At 53.2% G+C, this 26,455-nt stretch overlaps 7 protein-coding genes across 7 annotated transcripts; 4 read left to right on the top strand and 3 right to left on the bottom strand.

Annotated features, from left to right (window-relative positions):
* Positions 1 to 5,049: 5,049 nt before the first annotated feature.
* On the bottom strand, positions 5,050 to 7,625 carry N0V96_002156 (uncharacterized protein; the record flags this gene model as incomplete). The annotated part of the gene is made up of 4 exons (XM_065756449.1): positions 5,050 to 5,590; positions 5,638 to 5,749; positions 5,799 to 6,154; positions 7,603 to 7,625. The coding sequence occupies 4 exons, from the start codon at positions 7,623 to 7,625 to the stop codon at positions 5,050 to 5,052; spliced, it is 1,032 nt and encodes a 343-aa protein (XP_065614818.1).
* Positions 7,626 to 8,439: 814 nt separating this feature from the next.
* N0V96_002157 (uncharacterized protein) lies at positions 8,440 to 9,695 on the top strand (the record flags this gene model as incomplete). The annotated part of the gene is made up of 2 exons (XM_053187807.1): positions 8,440 to 8,694; positions 8,745 to 9,695. 2 exons carry the CDS (start codon positions 8,440 to 8,442, stop codon positions 9,693 to 9,695), a joined length of 1,206 nt encoding a protein of 401 aa, XP_053055311.1.
* Positions 9,696 to 11,375: 1,680 nt separating this feature from the next.
* Positions 11,376 to 13,236, top strand: TGL3 (triacylglycerol lipase; the record flags this gene model as incomplete). Its single annotated transcript, XM_053187806.2, has 4 exons — positions 11,376 to 11,435; positions 11,571 to 11,701; positions 11,770 to 12,586; positions 12,643 to 13,236. The coding sequence occupies 4 exons, from the start codon at positions 11,376 to 11,378 to the stop codon at positions 13,234 to 13,236; spliced, it is 1,602 nt and encodes a 533-aa protein (XP_053055310.2).
* A 4,937-nt stretch (positions 13,237 to 18,173) lies between these two features.
* Positions 18,174 to 18,812, top strand: N0V96_002159 (uncharacterized protein; the record flags this gene model as incomplete). The annotated part of the gene is made up of 1 exon (XM_053187805.2): positions 18,174 to 18,812. One exon carries the CDS (start codon positions 18,174 to 18,176, stop codon positions 18,810 to 18,812), a length of 639 nt encoding a protein of 212 aa, XP_053055309.2.
* Positions 18,813 to 19,786: 974 nt separating this feature from the next.
* On the top strand, positions 19,787 to 21,174 carry N0V96_002160 (uncharacterized protein; the record flags this gene model as incomplete). Its single annotated transcript, XM_053187804.1, has 2 exons — positions 19,787 to 19,948; positions 20,020 to 21,174. 2 exons carry the CDS (start codon positions 19,787 to 19,789, stop codon positions 21,172 to 21,174), a joined length of 1,317 nt encoding a protein of 438 aa, XP_053055308.1.
* A 1,186-nt stretch (positions 21,175 to 22,360) lies between these two features.
* N0V96_002161 (uncharacterized protein) lies at positions 22,361 to 23,535 on the bottom strand (the record flags this gene model as incomplete). Its single annotated transcript, XM_053187803.1, has 4 exons — positions 22,361 to 22,504; positions 22,574 to 23,101; positions 23,222 to 23,366; positions 23,420 to 23,535. 4 exons carry the CDS (start codon positions 23,533 to 23,535, stop codon positions 22,361 to 22,363), a joined length of 933 nt encoding a protein of 310 aa, XP_053055307.1.
* Positions 23,536 to 24,670: 1,135 nt separating this feature from the next.
* N0V96_002162 (uncharacterized protein) lies at positions 24,671 to 25,969 on the bottom strand (the record flags this gene model as incomplete). The annotated part of the gene is made up of 2 exons (XM_053187802.1): positions 24,671 to 25,608; positions 25,669 to 25,969. 2 exons carry the CDS (start codon positions 25,967 to 25,969, stop codon positions 24,671 to 24,673), a joined length of 1,239 nt encoding a protein of 412 aa, XP_053055306.1.
* Positions 25,970 to 26,455: the final 486 nt, after the last annotated feature.

Genomic DNA, 26,455 nt, shown 5'->3' on the forward strand with positions numbered 1-26,455 from the left:
TTGCCCTTCCAGCTTCAAAGTCGGAGATTGAGCATTAAGCGATGGATCCGACCCCCGTCGCTTGCCATGATGCGATACCGCGATCCACAGCTTCCGTTTCACTCTTCCGACGTCATTCCAGAGTCCTGGGCCGTCGGCTGTCTTTCATCCTCGCTGTTTCTTTCGTTCTGCGCCAGAAGAAAAATCACCAGTGTTGATGCGCACGGTACTGCCCTATACCAGAAGCTTCAATAGAGCTGTATCCTGGCATCTCAACCTCCGGAGCTTGGATCATTCGGTTCCAGATTCCCTTTCATGCACACGCCCAGGGTTCCCGCCGTGTTGCAAACAAGTGACTGAGACTGGTGGATTCGAAAGAGCTGCCGGAATCACTCCCCGTCCACAAATTCGGGACGCCTCCATGGCGGTGAACAGAGGCCGTGCAGGCCACCATCCCACGTACGGCTATGATCCCGCTTTGTATATGGAAATCTTCAGAAGCAAAAACTTCGTCTCCAGAGCAATGAGTCTTTGGAAATGAAAACTCTGCGCTCTGGGCGTCAGACGCAGTCAGAAGGTCATCCTATCAGTTGTCACGATGTTCTTGAAGAAAGGGTCCTGCAGCAGAAATGCCTATCGCATTCCTTCAACCACCTCACTTTGTCACTTCTCAACTAACCTCCACACGCAAGCGGAAAGTTTATGGCGCATCGCAGAAACCCGCAGCGCATGCGTTATCGAGGTGGCCCCCAAACGGATCCAAGCGATCAAGATCCTGTGCTGCGACAGGCCGAACCGTTCACTGGCACCTCGGACCCTCCTTCAGTTATACGATCGTCAAGACTCTCCGTCTGCCCGTTGCAGAGTCGGTCGCAAGACCCCGTCAACGAATTTTTGCCTACTGCCCATCAGTAAGCAAAACCCAGGTTTCCCCGACCTTGCGTATTGGTCTGCTTGTCTTGTGTGCGCGATACAGGGAACCGGGATCTCGTCTTAGGGTTCAAGTCCGGATGAGTGACAAAGAGCCAACCCGGGAGTCAAGTTGGAACAAACTCTCAACTTGGTTGACTTTACCCAGCCACTTCCATCATCTTCCTCGTCTCCTCCAGCTCCAAAGCTCATGTTGGTCCTGCGGAAGCTCGAGATGTTGACTCATCGCTCCCTGCCCGAAGGGTTGGGCATGGTTGCTTCTTTCGTCCCACTTTTTTGGTCCAGTCGTGCCTGGCAGACGCCTCCATCCCAGGTTGGCGGTGAAGCGTCCCCTTCCCGCTCCTTTTCGCTTCCTGCATATCCGGATTCGGACCCCTTGCTTGTACCGACGCCGGGGTTGAGAGTTGATTGACATTTGGGACGTTCAAAGACTAAAAACAGAACTGGTGTAATTACTTGGGGGAGGAGTTTCGCTGGCTCTTGGAGGAGCCACTCATCTGTACGTTTGACGGATATTCTGAAACGGAGCTACAGGATGCCTGTTGCATACACGCAAGCTTGCGCCGCACGCCGCACGCCGCGGGTAACTAGGTTTCCGGACTGTTGTTCCCTTTGATTCATTGTGTAATATCTCTGAGCTGCAGAGACACGGGATAATCTCCACTAGTTCAGTCATACGACTGAGACTCTTGGACAGTCACGGGCAACCGATTTGTTCCCTCTTTGCGTCTCTCTGCCTGTCTCTCGGGTCACCGGGTGAGGCGGTCGATGGGGCCTTCTAAAATTAAAGGGATACGGAAGTTCGGTGCTTGGCGGCGGCGGTGACAGCCGTGAATACGTAGGTAGATGCGGATACTATCGCTGAGCTGTTTTACGATGACTCTTTTTTTCGAACTCTGGAGAAGGGAATCGAGCAGGTTTGAGAATGTATACGGAGTATACACAGTATTACTCTCGCCGTCTAGACTGGTGTTGGCCAACTTGCAGTATCAGTACCGCGCGGGATGTGAATATCAAGAAAAATTACCATGATTCCAAATGGCGTCCATTGATGGCTGGGGGAGGGGTCAATAATATCACGGAGGAAGCTAGTAAGCCCAGTATATCCCGGGCTTTGCCTGAACAATGACGAAATTCCCGTCGGGGTCATGGAACACCAACACACTCCTTGAAGTGAACTAGAAGGAGCGGGAGAATGTTCGAAAGCACAGCAGGTGCCAGTATCGGGTCGGCGCGCGCCCGAAAGGAAGAGAAGCTCTGTGCGTTTCTCGTTTGGCTGGACCTCCGGTTGATTGAAGTGCCGTGTTAAGTATTTTTAACCGTTTGGGAGTTTTCTGCGGGGGAAGGGGGGTTAAGGCACATGGCGAGGTTTTGTGTCATTGTGTCAGGATTTCTATTCTATCATGGGATGAGCTTGTTGAGGAATCATTCGGGCTTGTATAACTTCTTGATTCCGTGGTCTGTGGGGGAGAACTATGTCGTCTTTCTCTCTGCTTAAGCTAGAGACACTGAGCTGGATGGTAATACTTGACAGCTAGTGAGGTCTCTGTTTCCCCCCTCTAATGTAGAACTGGATGGCTGTTTATAGAATAAGGAATCTGAATATGAGTCATCGCCTGAATTGTGCCATCGTTGGCTTGTTGCGGTACTACTCCGCTACACAAACATCGAAGCATCCTCTTTGCCAACGTGAGAACAGACTATGTCAAAGCTATCTAGGTTTCCCTCGTTCTCGAGAGTTTTGTGTACTCGGATGCCATCTAATAGAATTCTGTCTGCGTAAGCTTGTCGTCTGTGTGAGGGGGGAGATCAGACGTCCGGAGCACTTTCTCTCTATATATATGTCGTCCGAACTTCAGACTTTTCCATCACATAAACTCTCTAGAGAAACCATGCCAACATCGAACAGATCGTTGGTACGGACGGTCAATCTGGCGGGATCCGGATCCGGAACCGAGATGAGAAAGTGCACTTAGCTTCCTGTTATGTTCTCAGTAAGCTGGACTACGTGCCGAGTTGAGGTTTGGTCCGAGTTTATGTAGATATGGCGGGATAATTTTGGAGAAATAGAAACCAGCACCATCTCTTTCGTTCGTAGTATTACACCATTGAGAGAAGGACGATATGAACCTCACAGGTAAGATGTTTCACGGAATTCACGGTGCGATAGTGTGAATATCATAGCGAAGGCAAGATGTCTATCCTTTTCAGAGCAAAGCTCGAGTATCATCAGGTTCTCCCTTCGTTTTTATTGTAACTTATTCCACAGCTCAGAAAGGAAGCAGTGTCGAAGTCCAAACTCTTCAAATGAGGTATACAGATGGAAGACCGGGTTCAGGTTCATCAAGGATCTGTACGGTTGGTTTACACTTTGGAGACAGCTTTGACATCTGGCATCTACTTTCAACACATTATTTGTAGGATGTGTATCCTTACGGGGAAAAGAGGATTCTCCCCCAAACGCTTCTCCGTCCCGAATTATCCTGATGTTTGAGGAGAAGAGGCTTGCTTAATAGTGAGATTATCCGGGCGGGTGACTGTCGTGAAAGCGGTTCCCTCGTCTCATGTTGACATTAAGGTTCCGTAATGTCCGTCCCTTTCGCACAGGTATTTTGTTTGCCCGAAGGTAACAGACAGTCGTCTGACCGTCTCACGAGATAAAGCTCCACGAAAAGACTTGACTACTATGCAAAAAGTAGGACCTATCAGTAAGTTTCAGTCCTTGTGAAGAAGATATCGGATTAAGGCAGATGGACATGTGAGCTAGTGACTTCTCAGCTTTGACTCTCGAGCATGATAGGAAAAAAAAAGTAAATGACAGATACCCCCGCACTAGGCTTCTTCAACATCGTCATTGAGCTGCTTCTGCTTTCTATGTTCGAAAGTGTCCTACGGTAGGCCGATTAGTAGTTGTACAGGGATCATCCAGTCTTCCGAATAATTTAGACTGAAGAAATCAACTTTGCTACAGGTTCAATATCGAAAGCCTACGCCTCCAAATGAAAGTATACCGCTCAATCGACATCAAAACCCATCTCAGTAACTTTTGCCCCCGGTCTTCTTCTTGAAGGGCCATCCCAGAGATGAGAAGAAGAGGAAGCCGTGGAAGATCCTGTCGGTAGTGCCAAAGTAAGCCGCCTTTTAAAGTCCTAATGTGGGGGGGAGGGGGCTTGAAAGTGGTCTAGATGTACCAATCTTCCGGCTATCTGGGGGTGGAAAGGAAATCTTCTGTTTTGGTAAATATGTAGGAGACGCCTCGTGAAGAGCAGGCATACTCTTGTTATGACATTTCTTATGTATAACCTTTGGGTCTATGCAGAGGCCGACGGACGAGCCAGGAGCCTCTTCGTTGGGCGTGAAGTAGGTTTCAATGATACATGGGACGACTCTCACTGGGGCTGTATACTTACAGTTAGCATTCATTCTTAGATTTTCTTTGGGACATGAGATTTCCATACACCGCAGGTGACATATTCACCACTCCGACGAGGCTATAAGGAGTAGATACTGTGATGTGGAGGGGCGACTTGCAGTCATCCCGGGATCTTTGAATATGTCTAGATGTTTCACGGAAGGTCAAACCTAGGGAACGTTGAATCTGAGATCAGGAAACTAGCCACCCAAGTAGTACAAGTCAAGCTCAATTGAGCAAAGCAGGCAAGAATTGTTCTGTCAAGTCAACTGTGATTTGTTTATGGAATCGTCGTCTACCAATAATTCCTCTCCCCTCCCCATGGCCGTTCCCATGTGAGACGATTTGGTCGCCTCTCTTACGGGGTGTCTCAAGACCTTGCCTGGCCTCATAGCAAATCCGAAAACTCCAACAAACAGCCCGTTTCTTTCTCTTTTCTCCCCGGGACTGCTGCAAATGCAATGCGTGCGTGCGTGTGTGAAAAAAGCGTCTTTATTATTGTCGTGTCTGGCTCTGTAGGCCCCATTTGCTTCTTTTTCAGTCCTGACGAGCCATGATCCCGGTGGGAAGAGCGTCAGCTACCCCTGCCAAATGAGTCCAAAAGTTCCAAGAGACTCAAGCTTTCCAGAACTCGGGAAAAGCTGCAAGGCACAGTAAAGCTGGCCATCACCTGTTCAGCTTCGATGCCCCCGGCTGCCTTGCCTGGCCTCGTCTTCATAAGAAGTCTATCAAACGCCGGCAAGTTGCATCAGGCGCTCGCCAGCGCGGAGGTTCGCATACTCGTAAGCCTTGGACTCGGGAGGGAAGGTACCATTGGCGGCCCAAAGGTCGATCAGCGGCTGCATGGGCTCGAGCTCATGAGGCTTGAGCATGTCGAGGGCCGTGGCGGTCAGGATGAAGTGGCTGAAGCAGCTGTTGAGGGACTTCTCGAGGTTGAGGTGGTAGAAAGGCTCGGTGAAGTGAGCCCAGTAGAGGTGAGAGTAGACGCGGAACATCTGGCGGAAGATAGTCTGACAGACGTCGATAAAATTCTGCGGGAAACCTGATCGCTTGCCGATCCAGTCAGGCTCACCAGGGTTTGTGAGCTGTGAAAGGGGCGTGGTGGTGATGTTTGCGTTGTGCGCATACGAGACACCCGAAGGGTCGGTCGGGAAGATGTTAGTGTCGTCAATCTTGCCTGAGATCCATCTCTGCATAAGAGTCATGTATTCGGCGGCAGGAAGCTCGACAGGCTCCCGACGGCTGTTAAGCCAAGTGAATGAGTGGTTCCTGAGAAGAATTAGATTGTGACAGGAAGAAGTGTCGGCGAACCTTACGCTCCGGCGGACATCCTGGGGCACGTGGTGCCGTTGCAGATCGTCGAGCCATCTTCCTCCTTCTCGTGGAGAACACGGACGAAGTTCCAGAGGTTTCGGTAGTGCTCAACCACTTCGAAAAATTAGCAACCAGAGATATGGGAGTAAAAGGGCTTACGTACCTTGATGCGCGATCCACTCGCCCTGTTCGACCGTCTTGGGTCTCGCACTCAGAGTCATGAAGTTGCCCTTGACGATATGCTTGCCATAGTTGGAGTTCAGCCAGATGGGCATAGGCCGTGGCAGATGGTAGGAGCCGAGAAGGCCGTCGCCGTCGGACAAGCCACCCTGGTCGTCCATGCCAATAGAGTGGGCGAGCGAAGGAGAGTTGGGCAGAGGCGGGACTTTAGGAGCCAAGTTGGTAGATGACTGGCTTCCCTGAGAAACGGTCGGTGACGTAGGCTGACCGGCGGTTGAGGACGTTGGAGACTTGTTCGAGCCTGGCGGTTTGGCGGCTTGGCCCCGGAAGCGGGCGTTGCTGTTCATCGGAGTCTGATTAGCCGATGGTATCTTACGACCGATATGAGCACCGTAAAACATAGAAATATGTCCAACATGATGATGAAGGCAACCACCAGACCAGGTACCCGAGGGAACCAGGCCATAAGGGTTTGCACCAGCCATGTTGTTTCGAGCTGAGTGAGACACAGCATCAGGGACCTCCGAGGGCTTCTTCTGGTAATGGAAGGGATGTCTGTCTGAGACCTGTGCCAACTAGGCCACAAGGCACAACTGGTGTTCTGAGAGATTGTTTTGGGTGGGAGGTCTGTTTGGCGAGTGTTTGTATTTGATGAGATTGTTTGGAAGGAAAGGAGTTCAGGGTTTTTTCTTTTTTTCTTTTAGAAGTGTCGTGGCTCCTGGCGAGTAGGCTCATATTGCCCCGCTTGAATGACAACAATGATGTCCTGCCGTTGAGGCCCCTTTGCCGAGGGAGATGATCATACAAGATGAACTCCAGGCTGAACATGTGCGTGAGACCCGGTCCAAGAAAGACGACGATCCGGGGATAGTAGAGGAGTGAAGGACCCAGAAGTATCTTGCGGTGATTTCTTTGTCGTAGAGGCGATGAAGAAACGCGAGGCTTTCATCCTGCTCCAGGAAACGATCGATTCTCTTCCTTTTCGAGATCTCTTAAAGACTTCCTCAAACAAGACATATGGACGTTGATAAGCTTGCAGCTCAGCTCAGCTCACTTGGCTGTGGGGTAACTTGCTTCAGCACGACAGCAAAGTCGGTAAAAAAACCATTGTCTTCCAGTTGTCGACAAGACCTCATGCCCTTGAGCTTGTTGGTGTTCATTGCATGCGTGCTGCGTTTGCTGTCCCAATGTTGGCGGTTGCATATGTGGCGGGGTCCTTGTTGCCACCTGTCTCTCTTTTCCTTTCAAAGTTGAAGGTGCAGTCTGCAGCCGAGCTGAAAGATTGGCAAAGGGTGATGCTGAAGCCGAAGGCAACCTAAGCATCCAGTCCCTGCTGAAGCCTCCTATGTTTCTGCTGTGACGGATGATTCCAAGCCTGACATTTGGTCATGGCAGCAATGTCAAACACAGCCGAGGTAGGTAATCCAATAGCCCCTCCTCTTCGAAAGGACAAGTAGCCACCAGAAGTTCCCCAACCGTGCTGCTCGAACCCCCGGGACTGGTTTTGCTCTTTATATCGGATGTTTTGGCAATGCCTTCATGTGTGATAATGCACCCCATGTCTCGGCGGGTGGTGGCCGGGCCGTGTTGCATGTACCAAAGTACGGGCTGCCGCGGCACTAGCCGAGGAACCAAACTTCACAGCTGTCTGCTGTGCAGCCACCGTTGATCGCCCGCTGGGTTTTCGGTCTTTCCATCATGCAGAGAACAGTGGGGGTAAGGGAGGAGCAGAAGAAGCAATTCGCAAACTGGAAAAGCAACAGAATAGACAACGAAAGGCAACTCACATTCCTGAAAAGAGGTTCGACATGGTAGGAGGAGGTACCGCGGTGAGGGGGAATCGGAGGGGGTTATAAAGTTGGGTCGACCGGCGCACCTCCTGGGAAGACTTAAGAGGCTGGGACTATCGAGTTTCAGCTCTGCTGATTCGATTTCAGTCCGTTTGATAATCGAAAATGATCGGATATCGAGCAAGGAGAGAGGGTTAAGCTGAAAAGGGGCGATTGAAGGTGAGCTTCTTCAGACTACGTTCGCTCCTGCATCCACGAGGAGTAGCGGCATAAGAAGCGCTAGACTTGAAGTGTCACATTAAGCGAGTGCACAGGCCCAATCTCCACAGTAATTGGGTCCGAATGGTCTCGCTCCATCGCCATTGGGCTCACGCTAGAGGCGTAGGAAGGGATATTTCGCAGCCTCGTGTGGCGCACAAGAGGTTGGGAGGTGAGCACTGAGCAAGCAGTTGCACAACTTGTGCTTTGTAATTTCATCAATAATAAGGAGAAACAAGACGAGTTGGAGATATTACAAATTTCCTCCACTGAGTCCCCTGAAAAAGATCCACTGTAGCTGGGACATGTGCCAAATTCCCCGCGCGGCAGTTTTGAATCTCCGAAGTAACTCCAACCACATGTGGCGGTGCATCAGCCTCACCCCGACTTGACCTCACCTCCAGGTGGGTCAGAATTTGGACAGGGATCGTTCAAGCCTCACTCTGCATCTTCTTCCGCGCGCAAGAGGAAAGAAGCTAGGACACCTACCTCTCTGCCAACCACACACGCTCAATTGACCGCCAATTTTCCAATATCAGACACGCTGCATCGCGTATCACAAGAGCTAAAGTCGTCATGTCGGATTCCGAAGAATTGAACGAGCTTCCCGAGGATGAGGAGGAGGAGGATCTCTTCGGCGACGAGCCAGCAGACGATCTTCAGGAGGACAGAAGTCGCGCCGGTAGCGTACGCGACGACGCATCCGACCGTGATGAAGGTGATGGCTACGGTAGAGATGACGAGGCCCCGTTGCCGACCGATTATGAGACGAAGGTCATCGAGGCCGTTGAGATGCAACGTCATCGCACTCCCAAGTCGAAAGACCAGAGAGTAAGTCGATTGGAAGTTTGATGCACCTGACGTGCCCTGACAATTACCAGTTACGATCTCTACGCGTCCCCAAGTTCATGAAGATCATTCCAACGATTTACGATCCCGAGACTTTCGAGCCTACCGAACACGATATTGAGAACGCCAAAGCCGACGTACCCAAGGCCGACATCCGCGTGCGACGACAAGGAAACAAGCTGCAGAGCAACACCATGATTCACAGATGGAGTGACGGCTCTGTGACTATGACGGTCGGAGACGAGCATTTTGAAGTCTCTACAAAGGCACTGGCCCCTGGACCCAACGAGCCATACTCTGAGCTTCAGGATGGACACTACTATGCTGCTGCGGCGGAATTGACCAGCAACTTTCTCATGTTCGTTGGACATGTCACCGATCAATACATTGTGCGGCCCGGAAAGGAAGTGGCAGATGATGCGCTCGCCGCACTCGCCGAGCGCATGGCGTCGATATCGCAAAAGCCTCAGGAGAAGGACATGATCATCAACACCATTCAGGACCCCGAGCTGCGCAAGAGACAAGCGGAGCAGGCGGAGAAAGAGCGCATGAAGATGCAAAGACGTCGCGAGACTCAGACCGCACGCATGGATGCTACCCGCGGATACGGCCGCAGTGGAGGCCTTTCCATTGGCGACCTCGAGGGTGGACGACGTGGCGGTGGTTCGCGCAAGAGAGGCATGCCTGGCGCGCCGAAGCAAAAGAGAAGACGTCCCGAGTATGACTCTGACGATGATCTACCTTCTGGCGCCCGCAGAGGAGACGAATATGATATGGAGGACGACTTCATTGTGGCTAGTGACGACGAGGTCAGCGAGGTTGAACATGATGATGACGATGAGGAGCTCCTCGACGAGGCACCACGATCCAAGAAGCGTCGGGTTTCGGATGATGAGGACGCTGATGGAGATGATGATGACAACATGGAGCCAAGTGGTAGAGGAAGGCGCCGTCACGTTGTCGACGATGACGACTCGGAGTGAGGTTATCGACGACGACAAAACATGCTTGACTGCAGATTCAGGCTGGTCGGAGAAAATCAAAGTTTGTACTATACCACGGCATTTTCCCTAGGCAAGCTGTGCGCCGAGAGCGGCGACTACTCTTACTACATCCAAATTCATACTTGCCATGCGGATAATGATCTTTTTCAATGCGTCTCGGTATTCCGAATGAACCTGATGGATACATGATAGTCGCTTCGTGACAATTTTCCACGGAGTCTTGGCCGTAGTGAGACTGGCGCGAACAAGCGGCACGACACGTGCGGCGTTTGACCTAAATCTTTGTCATGGCTCTCAGACCGGACCGTTGGTAGCCAATTTGACTTTGTTGGGAGCTGAGCAAGTGGCACATCCATTACCTTTTGTGGCTCAATGATTTAGCAGACTCTTAAGCCTGCAACTTGCAACCTGCTCTGATATGAAACCTTTTTTCGAGGACGAAGACATCTCTCGGTGCTCACCCGAAATATGAGTACCTCGGACGGATGACGTGAAGGGCCGCGGAGTATGCCCAGCTCCCTTGCACTGCCAAACTGCAAGCCATTATCACATGTCGAAGCTTTCCGCCAGGGATGGGGCATTGGGGCACACACAGCCAAGGAGCTGACGGAGCTTGCCCACCCACCCCCAACTTTACAGCAGCTCGGGAAGCAGCGGCAGCGCAAGTGTGTGGGGTACCTTTGGGGTCTCGTGGTCAACATGAACCATGACATTATCCCACAGTTACACTGGGCAAATGCAGCAACCACTCACTGCGGAGGGGATAATCCTGGGGTGAAGAGGGGAAGAAAGCTGCTGCAGCCTGCCCCAGATCATCCGGCAGCATCCAAAGGGAAAACATTGCAAATGGAAGCTGCCGTGGGAACTCAGCGGCAGATCCGGACCCTGCCTACGACCTTGTCCTCTGTGCAGCAGGCCGCAGACATACTAAAGGTAATGTCCGTAACCCTTTTATTGCCGTGGGCCGAGCCAAACCACGGACACCTGTGACCTACGTACCTACCTTGCGTGCTTGCCTACCTTACCTATCCGCACCGAAACCTCGCAGTTGTCTGTCTGTCGTCGGCACGGTGGTTCGAGTCGAGTCAACAAGTATCTTTCCTTCTCCAATTTGGCATAGAACCGACACACGGGCTTCGAGTCAACTCATCGTCCCTCCTCTCTCTCTCCCGCAGCCGCAAGACCGTTCGAAGACACGATTCTACTTACTCTCGCATCCCTCTCCCTCTCCATCTTAGCGTCCACCATCCGCTCGCCCGCTCGTTCGTTCGACCGCACGCGCGCCTGTTCTTCTTCTACTACGGTCCTTGGATCTCGATCAATCTCGTCAGAACCCGCGGAAGCTCACCTGCAACACCCAGTCTCGACGTCGCAAACCCACTGTCCTTCTCCCTCTCTTTATCTCTGTATATCCATCCTTCTGCTTGATCTACAAACCATCCTCCAAACCTGTCTTGCCCGTCCAGCCTCTCCCTAAGAACTGGAATGCAAGCAACATCCTAATCAGAGACACGACGCTCGCCTCACTCCACCCGCTCATAATGCCATAATTGCCATGAACGCCCAATATTACTCGTCACTATCCTCATCAGTATCGCTATCCCCCGCCAGCTTGGGATCCTCCATGGTCTTCACCACCACAGTCGCTGTCGCGCAACCATGGGAGTAGTCGTTGCACTCTGGCAAGTGGCCGTAGATGTGACGCAATTCTGGCAACGGGTACGTACGGTGTTACAGTTCTCCCCAGGGCAGACGTTGCATTTTCTCTGCCCGTACGACGCAAGCTTGTTCGCAACCAATACCTTAGCTTGATTAGCATATGCTGCGGCTGACCTCGAATGCGCACATCTACAGAAACTCCGCGATTGGTATACACGCAAGACCCCCATCGAACTATGGCTCGAACTCCTTCGCCATGCCGAAGCCTTCGAAGACTGGGAAGAAGCGGCCCTGCATCTAGATAACCTGCTTGGACTGGACTTGTGGTGAGAAAACCCCCCGTCCAAATCGTGTTAGTGTCTCACAAGCACATGCTAAAAGGCTTCGTCAACAGGAGGAATAACCCAACTTCCAAGTATTACGATTACCGCCTAATTAACGAGCGCCTCAACTCCCTCATCACTGCGAGAGAAGATGGGAACCTGAACCAGCTGGTCAACCTCCTTCGTTCCGGCCTGATTCGCAACTTGGGCAACATCACTGCCCCGACGCTCTACAACCGGTCCTTCGCTGGCACCAAGTATCTAATAGAAGAATACATAACGCAGATTGCCGAAGCGGTCGAGGACATCACCCACTTGCCAACGACACCTGGGTCCGATCCTCATGGAGCACCTGTGGGACTGACAAACCAGATGAAGCTGGATTTTATCCACGATACCCGGCAGGCTTTCGGTAGAAGTACGCTCGTCCTGCAAGGCGGTGCCATATTCGGAGTGTGCCATCTTGGTGTCGTGAAGGCACTATTTCTTCGAGGTCTCCTGCCGCGGATCATCACTGGAACCGCAACGGGTGCTCTCATCGCCGCATTGGTAGCCATTCACACCGAAGAGGAGCTTCCCAACGTCCTCAAAGGAGAGGGTATCGACCTGTCTGCTTTTTCTGGGAAATCCAAGTCTGAAAAGGGCCCGCAAAAGGAGCAGTCCTACGCAACGAGATGGAATACTCTTTTGCGGAGGCTAAAGAGATTCACTCGGGAAGGCTATTTCCTCGACGTCAAAGTACTAGAAGACTGCGTGCGAGCCAACGTGGGTGACCTGACTTTTGAGGAAGCGTATAATCGGAGCAAGAGGGTGTTGAATATCACTGTCGCAACCGCCGATCAAGGCGGCGTTCCAACACTGCTCAACTACCTGACAGCACCGAACGTGGTGAGTACTATTTTTGTTCTTCAAAAGAAAGCGGACAGCGTACTAACATCTACAAGCTTATCTGGACTGCCGCAGTAGCTTCGAACGCTTCCACTGCAACATTGTATGGTCACCGGGAAACCACAGTTCTTTGCAAAGACGCTCATGGCAACATTGTACCATGGGCCCCCGCAAACACAATCGACTTCCACCACTGGACGCACGTATCTTATTCGGACCGCGAGTCGCCCCTTTTGAGAATTGCCGAGCTGTTCAACGTAAATCACTTCATCGTCAGCCAGGCTCGGCCTTATCTTATCCCCTTCTTACAGAGCGATATGCATGGCCCATCCCTCATGGAGACGCGTAATAGCACGACGTCAATCACAGCATTCCTGGCTCGTATGGTTGGGCTAGAGCTCAGGCACCGGCTGCGCCAGCTGGACACGTTACGCCTCCTTCCAGCAGGCATCCGGCGCTTCCTCGTCGATGAACAAGTGCCAGGCGCATCCATGACATTAGTCCCAGAAGTGACTGCGGGTGACTTTGTGCGCCTGCTCGAGACGCCGACTAGGGAAACACTGGACTATTGGATATCGAGAGGGGGGAGCGGAGCGTGTGGCCCGCCGTTGCCGCGCTTCGTATCCGTTGCGCGGTCGAGAACGAGCTAGACAGATCCTATCAGACCGTTCGAAGGTTGAAGGCGGGCGGGCTCAGGAGGAAGGGCTCAACGGCGGCGGCGGCATCGATGGACAATAATAGCAAGGAACGGAGAGCTAGCAGTCTCGGGGCCGCTTATTGACAGCGTCGTTCGCAGGCAGGCTGTGGATCGCGGCTGGTCACAGGAAATGACAAGGGCGCTACAGCTACGATTTGAATAATCCGATATGATCTTGGAGTATGCAACGCCCACGTTGAGACGAGACGCAAGCAAGCTTACCCTCTTCGCAAAGGCGCATTGCAGTTGGGGCGGGCTTATGTACAGATACAAGCATGTTTTGGGTTGGCCGAGGTGGGGCGGGCATGCAGGCTTTAACAAACGATGCGGTGTTCTCGAGGCCATGCGTGTATTGCGCGGGACTGTATAAACATCCGGGGAATACGTATCGGTAGTGATCGAGGAGGAAGATGTTCTCGAAGCTTGCCTCTTTGGGTTGTCGGTGAGACGTTGGAGGTGGGCTCCGCAAGGTGTAGGAGATGCAGGAGGTTCAGCTCAGCCGGGATGAGGGGAGGAGCGATAGGTGTTCATAGCTTGTATGACGAAGAGACGCGTCCAGTGACGAGTCTGATGACCCAAATTCACGAGAGCCTTTTTTTGATTATTGTACCCATACGCTAAACGATGCCAAATCTGGAGACCGACGGCTGTGCACCTGATGAACCTACATGAAAAAGCAACAAGCATGAGCAAGAGCGGGACCGTGAACGCCTCGCCGCGGGCCCTCGCCATGCAGGTGTTTGCATGTTCGTTTATCCCTCATCAGAGTCGCAGTTGTCCCCCTTCGACGCTTGTGAGCCTTGCCAATGGTCCGGATGGCTAGGCGGAGGTTCCCCGTGCAAGTCGTCATGCATGCCACGGCCACATCCCATAGGGCCAGCGAGCAGATTACAGGTACGAGAGCGTGAGTGATTGGAATAAGGGGCTGGCGGGCTGGCAAGATGACCAGTGAAGGAGGAAGGAAGTGATAGCCTGCTGCATGTCTTGGGCGGTCTGCGGCCGGCAAGGGTCCAGCGCAGGAGAGATCGGCACGCTAGAAGCCTTCTCGAAGGTCGTGAATGGGGCCGCTAGGATTGGTGGCAGGGCTGGCGGCGATGGACTGTGGTAACAGACTTGGGGATCCTAACGTTCCTGGCGCTCTTTTTCCCTGAATGATTCGGCACAACGGCTCTCGAGACAGCCAGCCAGGGTATGTCAATATTTCGCGCAGAGGTCACAGGAACGCGGATAGTGCGTGGACCTCCTCCTTCTCAAGCAGGGCGTTGGCTCTTCGCAGGGGGCTGGTTGGCGGTTGACGATTGACGATTGACGATTGACGTTGCTCAATCCTCATGCCGCCGTGGTTATCGTTGCATGCCAAGGAGTTCGGGGAAGTATCCGGGGCTGCTCAACAACATATCGAATTCAAGGGGCCGGGCCAGACACGTCGCCCCTTCTCTGGGGGCGTCACTTCGGGAGCAGCTGGATAAGCCGACAAGGTGGCCGCCCAGATGCCAAATACAGCGTTACAACGTGTAGGACTCTCTCAGGAGTCCTGCATGTGTTCTGCGTTCCAAGTCGCGGAATGGAACAGAGTCCAGGACTCGCGCCCGAGAATTGTGGCCCCGGGTCTCAAAGCTGCCGTTCGGTGCTGCCCGGGCTCTGTGCCGTCATGTGAGAAGGACAACTTCGAAGATCTTTCCTGTAACGGCGGGCGATGGGCCCCGTGGTTTTTTTCGGGGGCTCCTGTTTACTCAATAATACTCCCTTGGGCCTTGGGTGCTATTGTGCCTATAGCAGACTGATATAGCCTGGCTCTCTGTGTGGTTCGCGGTGTGTAAGCTTGCATGCTCTTCCTGCACCGGTGCTGCTCCCCGTAGGCACACTGCCGGCAACACCGACTGCGGGGAATTCGGCCACACTGGAAGACGGGGGAAAAACCTAGCAGAATGGTTGGCTGCCCGGACACAAGTGATACAGGCCGGGTCCATTGTCGTGACGTCGTTGGGCCCTGTCTCTTTACTGGCACATCCATCAATGACAGCTGAAAGGTTGTCGCTTGTGTGTGCTGGCACTGCTGTTGATGCAATGCAGGGCCAGTATGTTGGCAGGATGCTGATCGGAGTCAATCCCCGACGTCGGGCCCTGTACGGTGACTGACAGACATGCGAGACATCAGATGGCAGAGCGCCAAGACGTCTGAGCCAAGTGCGAATTTGAGTCACAGGCTACAGCCCAAGATCCGACGAAGATAGGTTACCTACTCGGATGGCCTGATAAGTCGTCGCGAAATGTGAGAGGTGCTCAGCCAGCTGGCTGGCCGCCGGCACACAACCAAGAGTACCTTGGGAGCAGATTCCGCGCGGAACAAAAGATGTCATTGTTTCGCTAATAGAGTTTCGGTATTATCCATCCAATCATGCCGCCGGTACAAGCATCTGGGGAATCCCAGGCCGAATGTAGCCGGCCACACCAACGAGCTTAGGCAATGCTGTTGCGATCTTGCTCGGTAATCTTGTGCTCTTCGAGGGCGAGTGATTGGACCGGGGGACTCCTATCTGGCCTTGAAGGCGGCGGAAGGTAAAGGCGCGCGTAGGTACGGATTTGAGGATTGAATTGGATAATGGTCCAAACGACAGGCTGTAGGGCAACGTCGTGTGCAATCATATTGCAGATGGCCGGCGGGCTGTGTGTGACACAGCGGCGGGAGATTGTCAACAGGGAACGTATCTATTCGCGCGCCCCTTGCACCGAAAAGTTGATGGTGCCATGTCTAGGACTGGCTTGTGCGTGACGGAAAGGACGAGATGCTCTTGGTGATGTCCGATTTGCTTCCGTACGGGAGGTATGGCTCACCTCTTCGGTGAGAAAGCTTAGCTACAAGACCGTCATTTTGACGATCTCTCGAGGGCACATGGCCACTGCGGTGACATGGTTCAAGCCAATTGACCACTGGTAGCAGACCCAGCGTGGGCAGTGCGCTGCAAAACATTGGTGGTCCAAGGTGGGGAAGGCACATTATGCTTGTTTCCAGGCAAGCCAGGTTGCTTGCGACATCGCTCTGGGGTAAATCACCAGCAGCGAGCTGGCGGCGGGGCTTGGCACTGATTCCCGTCAAAGAATCGAGAGACGTTGAAGACAATTGGGGTAGCACGTGAGTATCCGTGTCCGTAGGTATACTTGCACAACGTGTGGCTTGCGCCTAAGCTGGATTCGAGAACGGGGCGGACGGGTTGGTAACGGTTCGTTGGATTTCCCGTTTCGCATCGCTCAGATGGTCCATTGTGATTCTGGACCACGAGAGCCAAAATCTTGTCGAGGTTTGATGTTGGCGGCGGCCAGGGATGTCATCTGTCATGTCTCACGAAGAACACAGTTCCAGCAACTACGCGGGGTAGTTCATTGGTCGGTCTCGAAAGAAGCTAGAACGCGACGACAAACATCAAAATGTATCTGCTCCGAAAACGCGAGCGTCAAAGCGCGAAAATAAGGGCTGGTAGAAGTGTTGAGGTACTGTCCTCGGGCTGCTAGCCAAATGGGAAAAACGAGGCGAGCAAAGAGCTCATGAAAAGAGTAAGTTGGAGGAAGGAGGAGACAAGCTCAAGGTGTGAGAGTACCGGTAGGTGTTGCGTAAGGTAGGCTTGGGATGGCATTGGCATGCGCGGCAATAACGCCATGGCGCCAGCGGCTAGCCCCAAGCCTGAGGCCAAATTCGACTTCCTTCAAATTGGGAAACAGGCATAGGGAAGATACGTTCTTTCTACCGTGTCCGGTGAGGAAAGTAGGCGCATACGCAATACCTATCCAATTGATGGACGGGAAGTGACAACCCACGCGAATCGAGAAAGTCTGGGGACTGAGTTGCAAAGAAAAGAGGCAAAGAAAAAGTCTCCGAGGTTTCCAAGTATAGCCAGCCGTTCCTTACACTGTTTCTTCAGAGGAAGTTTGGACCTAATTCGAAAAAGTACCTCACATTAGGCTACCCCACACCACCCATTGCAGTGCAGCAGTGCAGCAGTCCGACTCCGATCCTCCTCTTCCTCCTCCTCTGCTCCCGTTCCGTCCTACTTCCTACCCACCCCCCGTCCCAGTCTTCTTGGCTGCTTGGAAGTCCAGCGGCCCCCGATTCTAAACGTCAACCCAAAGAAATCCCCGCCAAACTCCCACTCACCTCGCTTCCTCACCCTACCCGGCTTCCACGCCTACATGCCGCTGCACCATCATGCAGCGAGGTGCACCGTTGGCGCAGCTAAGTGGCGCTGGGATCGATGTACCTGAGATGAGTGACTGAAGGGTCCGAAAGGGGAGTAGAAGAGAGAAAAAAAGAGGGAAGGGCGAAATAAAGGAGGGAAAAGACTGGCCGACCCTTCTCCTTCATCGCTCGACGTCCACACCCCCCAAAGCCCATCGGGTCACAACTAACCATCCCCAGTCACCAGTCAGACGCTTTCTGGTATAAAGCTCTCTCTCACTCCGCCCACCACCCTTCCTCCCCATCTCCCATTTCCTCCCAAGTATAATAAATCAGTTTGTACACCAACTTTATAACCACCATTCTGCTCTTGAACTTCAGTTACAAGAGATCTTGTCCTCTGCTATCCTGAAAAACGGACGGCACGCTGCTTCTGAAAACGAAAGCAGCAAGCGGCCTTTCTCATCTCTGGGCACTGACCAGTCGAGCATCACCACTTCCTTCCCACTCTTCTCTGCTGTGCCTTGTCAGGGGCGATTCCAGTTTCGCCGGACCCGTGGTGAGCAACACTTATCTTCTACCCTTGGTCGCTTGACAAAGTCTGACATCGTCTCTGTAACAGTGTCGTTCGGTCCATCTACCACCAGCTTACGTCGCTTGATCGCTGAGCTCATACAAAGTCGACATCTCTCTTCCTCTTCGCCCTTCCCAATATCATCATGATGGCACAACAAGAAGACTACAAGCACTCACATCCCGAGTCCCATAACGCCACTCTGCGCCATCCTCCTGTGAACAACTACTCAGAATATCGTAGTCCGCAGTACAAGGTCTCCAATGAGCCTTCCTCCTCCATAGCTGACCGTCGGGTCGCTCGCAATATGCCAGGCTCCGAACCAACATACACCTCGGATATTGAAGTTGATGGGGGCTTCGACATGATTTCTCACCGTGAGGTTAATGCCTCCAGGACTTCCTCGGAGACAACTGGCTCTGACGACACTGTTCTCAACTCGCTCGCTACTATCGCGATGGCTGCAGCCCCAATCGTCCCTGGGTCCGCTTTGACCATGGACAACATGAACCTCCTTGATACACAGTTACCCCTCGGGAACATAAGCACCTATCAGTGGCTTTGGGGTCAGCCGTGCCCTGGTGGCTTCGACATCAAGGACAACTCGTCCAAAGACAGCATGAAGGTCCACATCTCGCACTCGCGCGTGAGCAGAGCTACAGATACCTTTGAGAACGAGTACAGCATCGCCAACCATCCTTCCGAAGCTTTCATCACTTGCGCCGGTGACTGGGCCGATGTTGCTGCCGGTCCTACCCCTGCGGCACTCCACTTGGACATCTAGTGTGTTGGTCTGGTTAGCTTTCCTTCTTGTCCGTTACGGCTTTTCAACTACCTTGCATCTCTATCTACCCTTTTCTTCCCTAACCTCGCATCATGCCGAGGTTTTCGAGGAAGCTGGAGCAATAGAAGAGATCGCCAAAGGTCGACCATGGCTTTACTTCGATTCCTTCTTTCTTTCGCCATCAATGTGGCTCGGCACTTCTCTTTGATGATTGAAACTTTGGTCGATGGATGTTGTTTATTGTCGCTCGCTTCATGTTTGTTTAGTGTTTGGTTGATTTGAGGTTGGAAATGTTTGGATGAACCACGGTCGTTTCTTGGTGTAGGTACTTGAGCCGCTCGCCCCTCTTCTTGTACACAGGTGCACATTGGGTGTACAATTGGAATGCCAATCATTGATCTACGCTCCCATCCTCGTCATCGTTGCATTATCTCCCGTGACCAAGTCTCATTAACCTAGACCATTACACCCCTCCCCAGGTCGTCACCGACCCCAAGATCTTCCCCAGGTCATGGCGGTACCGATGGAGTGTACCCATGCGGGGACGACAGCGGCCCCGGCTCCAGTGCGGGACTTGGAGAGACGGCGTCACATCGCATGGGACGAACTGCTCAGTCTCATCTCCCGCAGCACCCACTTTCAACTCTGATCCCCAAATTTCCCCACGACACTTCGAATTTAGCCTGAACTTCAACCGGGTTGAACCCATTTCCTACCATTATCCAGAGTCTATCAGGTTCCGCGTTGCCGGATGCCCTTCGCCCCTGCCCACCGGTTACCCACATAGCGAACGTTGCAATGGAAATCCCCAATTGGAGAACCATGTTAGATTGAGGGGCAGGCGACTTAATGGAAGCACCGAATTCCGTGTTTGGGAGCCCTTTATAAGGCTCACGATGGCCCCCTTTTCGATTCGAGCCCAAGAATCGGTGGATCTGTAGCCAGCACCCGTTTCTTTGTAGCTCACCGCGATGATGATCGCCTCTCTCAAGACGGCCTTCGCGGCCTTGCTCTTCCTCTCGCCTCTGGCACAAGCACGCCCTCAGCATCCTACACGAGATGAGAGGGAATGGGTCACCGTCTGGGGAACAATGCCTCAGCTGGTCGAGCCTGCCAACTTGCCCCCGGCGCCATTTGTGAGTTTTCTTTCTCCTCCTCAAAGCGTAATGGCTTTTCTCAGGATCGTCCCGCTAACTCCTTCCTCCAGAACGAGACAGGCCGAGTCTTCCACGATGCGACGCTTCGCCAGACAGTCAAAGTCTCCCTCGCGACCTCGACCCTCCGCCTACAAATTAGCAACGCCTTTGGCGGCTCAGACCTCCCCATCACAGCCGTGACCATCGCCCGGACGGCGAACAACACAGCCGGCACGAGCGGCGTCGACGCCGACTCCCTCCAAGTCGTCACCTTCTCGGGCAGCGGCGGCTTTATCGTGCCCAACGGCGCTATCGTCTTCTCGGATCCGATCGACCTCGCCGTCGAAGCGCAGTCCATCGTCTCCGTTACAATCTATCTCGCCGACGGCCAGACGACCAACAGCATCACCGGCCACCCGGGCAGCCGCACCACGTCCTTCCTCAAGAGCGGAAACCATGTCGCGGACCAAGACCTCGCTGCCACTGCCGCCGGCAACGCGACTGCGACGACGACGGATCACTGGTACCTCATTAGTGCCCTCGAGGGCTGGCTGCCCAAGGGCGCCTCGGCCGTCGCCATCGTGGGCGACTCCATCAGTGACGGCCGCGGCTCGACAACCAACGCGAACAACCGCTGGCCCGACCGCCTCCTCGCGCGCATGCAAAACGAGTCGTCCACCAGCGCCATCGCCATCGTCAACGAGGCCGCGGGCGGCAACCGCGTCCTGGCGGACGGCCTGGGTCCCAACGGTCTAGGCCGCATCGACAGGGACGTCATCGCGCAGTCTGGTATCAAGTACGCCATCGTCTTCATCGGCGTCAACGACATCGGCACCACGACCAACACCACCGCCGCGCAGGAGGCCGTGGGCGACCGCCTCGTGGCGGCGTACGACCAGATGGTTACGCGGCTTCACAGGTTCGGCATCGCGGTGTTCGGGGCGACCATCACGCCGCTCACGGGCGACGGGCAGCCGTACTCTGACCCGACGAGGGAGGCGGCGCGGCAGAGGGTGAATGAGTGGATCCGGAGCAGCGGGCGGTACGATGCCGTGATTGACTTTGACGCGATTGTGCGGGACCCTACGGCGCCGGAGAAGTTGAGGGCCGAGTATGATACGGGGGATCACTTGCATTTGAACCCGGCCGGATATGAGGCCATGGCTGCTGGGATTGATCTCTCGCTATTTGAGAAGTTCAAGGACGGTGTTTCTGGGATGAATTAGAAAAGACAGTCGTGGTTTGACTGCTCGGTGGTGAGATTTCTAGTAGATGGGGTGATGTTGGTGGGTCAGATAGAGACCATATATAAGCGAATCCAAATGTATAAGCAAAAGTCAGGTTTACCGAGGAGGATTCGTCAGATGGTTGGCCGTGTACGTGCAACTTAATGATTGGGTCGCATATGTAATTGGCTGGTGATTTAAAAAAAAAAAACACGTACTTGTAGTCTGACAAAAAGAAGCCTTCCTATCACGAGTAGCAAACGCCATAGAAATTGTTCGAGGATGGGAGGCTGCAAACATACCGCGAGGTGAAAGTTCACTCCGAATGCCTCCATCAACACTTCCGCCACTGAAAGGGAAAAACATAAATACCAAACCATTTATAGAAGGAACAAAAAGGAAAGGGAAGAAGGGAGGGGGATAAGTGACCTTACAATTCACGCCCCCTGCCCGGAATCGAACAGCGCGCCCCTCAGTCAACTCGAACTCTGGCTTCATTGGAGTATTTGTTTATTTGACTATTCGACTATTCGATCACCTCGCACACAACTTGACCTGACCTCGCCGATCTAGACGGGCGCTACTGTGCTGGTGACGAAATGCGAGGTTGGGATGCAATATATACCATAGGGGTGCCTATCCAGGTGAAGGGAAGGTCAGGGGTCAGGTGACTTGGGTTCAACTTTTGGGGCGAAGGAGGGACATCTGGGGGAAGGTGCCTTGTTCTTTTTGTGACAGTGTCCAAGGTAGGCATTCAAGTTTACACATTCATGTTTGGACCTTGGAGGAAGTGGCTTGGTCCGATTGATACATATGCCCTAATTACATTGGATTATTCCACTATTGATCGTCATTGTAAATGTGGCTCACGAACACCATAGTTTGGATGAAAACACTGTTTCTATTAGAGATGCTCCGTCATTCATGAAATGTGAACTTATCAGTCCATATCAGATGACAAACTTCACAAGGTGCCTTAAGGTAGTTGAGTTGTGTTACAATATTGCATTAATTATCAAGGCGGTTTCCGCAGTTCGAGCTAATTTTCCAATACATACAAAAGAAGATTTTAAAATAGTAATAAAAGCCGGATCAGATATCAAATATTTGTTAAGAGTGCCCTAGACTGCTTCATGCAACCATCTCATCACGAGACATTTTCTTTCGTACTAGTAGGGTATTTTGTTTACCAGTCAGCCTCCTCGATCTCGAGGATGGCGACACCGGCAACAGTGTTCTCGTCAGAGACCTTGGTGCTGTTGCCGTTGGCGGTGCTGAGGACGCAGTAGACCTGGCCGGCGGGACCCTCGGGCAGCTGCTCGACGATGTACTGCAGGAAAACATTGTTAGTACAAGACTCAGACATCCAGAGATAGTGTCAAAAAGGTTGAGCACTTACGTCGTTACCGCTGACGGCAACCTCGGCGTAGTAGGTGTCAAGACCAGAGTAGAAGACAGCGTAGACGGTAGCTCCGGCGGGGACAGTCTGCGCATCAACGGCAGCCTTGTAGGCACCCTCGAACAAGGCGCCGTGGGAGCTGGGCGTGGGCGAGACGGTCAACTTGGGGAAGGCCTTGAAGGGCAGGGCGGGCGTGCCGGGCGCGAAGCCGGTGACGAACTGGGCGGCGAGGGAGTAGACCTGGTTGAAGTCGAGCGGGGTGTCGAAGGGGGTGGGGAAGGGCTTCTGGCGGAGGGCAGCGCGGATGTAGGAGGAGTGGCGGGCCTCGACGGTCAGAATGGAGCCGGCGACGGGGACGTAGGTCTTGTCTGCGATGACGGCGGCGGCACCGAGGTAGGCGGACACACCGACACCCTCGAGGACGGAGGCGAGGGCGAGGAAGGAATCGGCGTCCTCGACAGGGAAGTCAAAGGTCGGCTCGGGGATGGCGGAGGTGCCGAGGGCACCCTTGAGGAAGTCGACGTGGGTCTGGTGGTTTGGTGAGGATTGTTAGTTTGAGGGTTGACCAGAATTTCCAGTATAACAGGTGATGGGGTTTAGGGGTCACTCTTTGCGGTGTCGCGTAGTATGTTGGGGGTTAAACTTTACCTTCTCGTCCTCGTAGATGGTCTTGAGGTTCTTGTAGAACTTCTCGCCAACCTCACCGGCGTACTTGCAGAAGTCGGCCTCGGTGTAGTTCTTTAAGCCCTCCTCGTAGAACTTGCGCTCGAGGTACTCGAGGGTAAGAGCATAGCTATCAGACCTTTGTCAGATGTGGAACCACAACTTGATACTCTTGTGACTTACTTCAAGATGGTGATATCACCACCGGGAAGGGGGTCGTAGTTGGCCTTCTTCTCGAGGGGAGCGCCCAGGACGAAGGCGGCGGACGCGGCCGCGAGGATGATGGATGAGGTCCGCATTTTGGTGAAACTGTATTAGATAGAGGTTGTAGGAGGAGTATGAGGTGACTATGTGCTTATGTATAATGTATCCAGGAGAAGATTTGATTGATCTTTGGTAAGGAAGGACTGTTGGTGAGATGGCTGTATCTACAGTGGCTTCTTCCTTCTTCTCTCTTACATCGCCCGCCCCGCTGCCGTCTTATATATCAGATAACTTCAAGTGATCACCCTATCTTGTCAACAACATGACGCCTTGTGATGAGACTCTTCGCAACGAGATTACTCAGAGACAGGCCCGCTCTCCGCAAGAATATGCTTACTGCACTCTAAATCCCGCTCCCTCGGATGGACCTTTTCCCATGGAGCTATTGGAAAGGATAAACTGGAACGAATGCACGCTAGCCCGTGGTAGCACCTTGGAAGATCACGAACATTCCCCAAAAAGAGATGATGATCTCGTCATGGAAGGGGAACAGTGTGGCAAGGCCTGTGAACTCTTTGCAGGCGGGCACCAGCAGCCTCGCCGTGGCTGTGAGGTGGAATCCCGTAAGGCCCAATATTGACTGTAATTGACTGCGAAGAAGAACCATGAGTTAGTCCAGTCCTACTGCATTTGACGTTAGCGTGCTCAGTGGAAGACTCTCGCTACCTTAGGTGCTCAGGTAGAGAACGCCTGGGTTGGCCGAATTGCACCGAGATGGATTCCAAGCCACGTGAGGAATGAATAGCAAAGAACCCAATGGCATGTTTCGACGCGATGGACATTGGCACTTGCGATCTGATAATCTTGGCCTGTCTCGGGCCAAGACCATCGACAGGAGCCGAACGTTAGCTCGGTGGCTTTCCTCGTTCCCGGGCTGCAAGCACGTCGGATGGCGAGCATTCCGGCGCTGGTGGGGTGCGGGGGAAAATATGGCCCGCAATATGCTTATTGCTTGTTAGTCTACAACTCCACGCTGGGTCAAATTTCAAAAGCCGCGGAGAAGGTGTGATGAGACCAAGGGAATGGGGCCACGATCGACACTATTTCTGAACAAAATAAGCTTGTATTCCTTCCAGCTTCATTGCGAAAGCGACAACACAGAATTCTCGGCACAACGGCTTGCCGTCCTGCTAGACCCTACATTTTTCAAAGCGAACAAAACCGATAATACTACAGGTTAGCTTTCATATCCCCACCGTACCGAACCTGCCGAAGGATGGAAGGCTTGAGCTCGGAGAGACTCTTGAAGCCGGAGAGTCCCATTGTCAAATCCAGATCAGCAAGAAGCCCTGCAATGACAGCCTTCGCGCCCTCTTTACCCGCAATGCCCAGGCCATAGATGGCGGGTCTGCCAACGAAGACGGCCTTAGCCCCCAGAGCGATCGCCTTGACAATGTCCGCCCCAGTTCGGATCCCGGAATCGAACATAACCGTGAGCTTGTCGCCCACGGCTTCCACAATCTCCGGGAGCACCTCCAGTGAGGCGACCCCGCCATCGAGCTGTCGGCCGCCGTGGTTGCTGACGATGATGCCCGACACGCCGTGCTCGACGGCGAGCTTGGCGTCTTCGACGCTCAGCACGCCTTTAAGAACGATGGGCCCGTCCCAGTTCTTCTTCAGGAGCGCCAGATCCTTCCATGAATGGTGATCGCCGGGGAAGGCCTGGCTGATCCAGTACCGGGAGGCGCTAATGATGTTGTCCTCTACCTGGTCGCCGTCATTCTGCTCGGAAAACTTCTTGCGGAAGACGGGATCGCTGAAGCCGACCGAGTTGCCTGTACCCGTGATGAAGGGCAGATATGCCTGGTCGAGATCGGCCGGTCGCCAAGCCAAAGTCACAGTGTCGAGAGTCACGACGAGAACCTTGTACCCGTTGGCCCTGGCGCGTCTGAGAATCGATCCCGTAATGTCATCGTCCATGGGCCAGTACAACTGGAACCAGCGGTGCTGGTCGCCACAGACCTTGGCGACCTCCTCAATGGTCGAGGTCGCCGCCGTGCTTAACGTGTACGGCACTTGCAACTCGGCGCAGGCGGCTGCTAGACCTGTCTCCTTGTCCTCATGGAAGATACTCTGGACCCCGATGGGGGCCATCAAAAGGGGAGACTCTGAGCTGTTGTCTTAGAGCAGTGTCTCATTTTAAAATTGGGTTAGCATCCGCAACGTACCATAAGTCACGCCAAACAACTCTGTTCTCAAATCCCGAGGATTGCTAGGTCTCAGGAAGCGAGGCACAATCTTCCACTGGCGAAAGGCCAGACGGTTCGCGTCCATAGTCGACAGCTCGCCAGCGCCTCCGAAGACGTAGTTGAAGGACTCGGGGCCCATGGCCTTCTTGGCCTGGGCCTGCAGGCCGTTGGGATCCGTCGTTACGATTGGCAATTGGCCTGCCATAATGCCGTTTTGATAGATGCTGACGGCGTAGGCCGAGTAAGGGGTCCGTTCATCGCCGTCGCCTGAGTCTGCCATTGTGAGAAGGGAAGAGCTCGTAAAGATTGAGAAGAAATCTAGAAAATCTGTTTAAATATTACAGACGGTGTCCTTCGCGGTAAAATTGAAATCGTACTCTTATTGACAGTCGTGTATCGTGTTATCTCAACGAGTCTAGAAACAAACTTGGTAAGATCGAGGGATTGCGGGGGTGGCATTGGCGTCTTGAAATACTCCGAAGAGTGTCAGATCCGTAAGCTCCCCCGGCTGGGAGCCTCGGCACGAAGCTCCCATGTTACTCGTCATAGTAACATTAGGAAATGAGCGTTGTCCGTCGGGGCGTTCATGTAATCGGCAACGCGGCAGCTACAAAGCAACGGCCAAATAAATTGTCGTAGGATTCCCAAGGAACATTATTTGCAAGCAACTTCAGAAAAAAGATTGACAGTATTCTTGGTCTCCAAGAACCTATAATATCGCCATGTCGGTCAGAAAGCAGCTCTGAACAGAGGGTGATGAGAATGG

Source organism: Colletotrichum fioriniae (assembly GCF_027942845.1).
Source record: "Colletotrichum fioriniae strain IMI 355084 chromosome Unknown scaffold_2, whole genome shotgun sequence".
Taxonomy (NCBI): Eukaryota; Fungi; Ascomycota; class Sordariomycetes; order Glomerellales; family Glomerellaceae; genus Colletotrichum; species Colletotrichum fioriniae.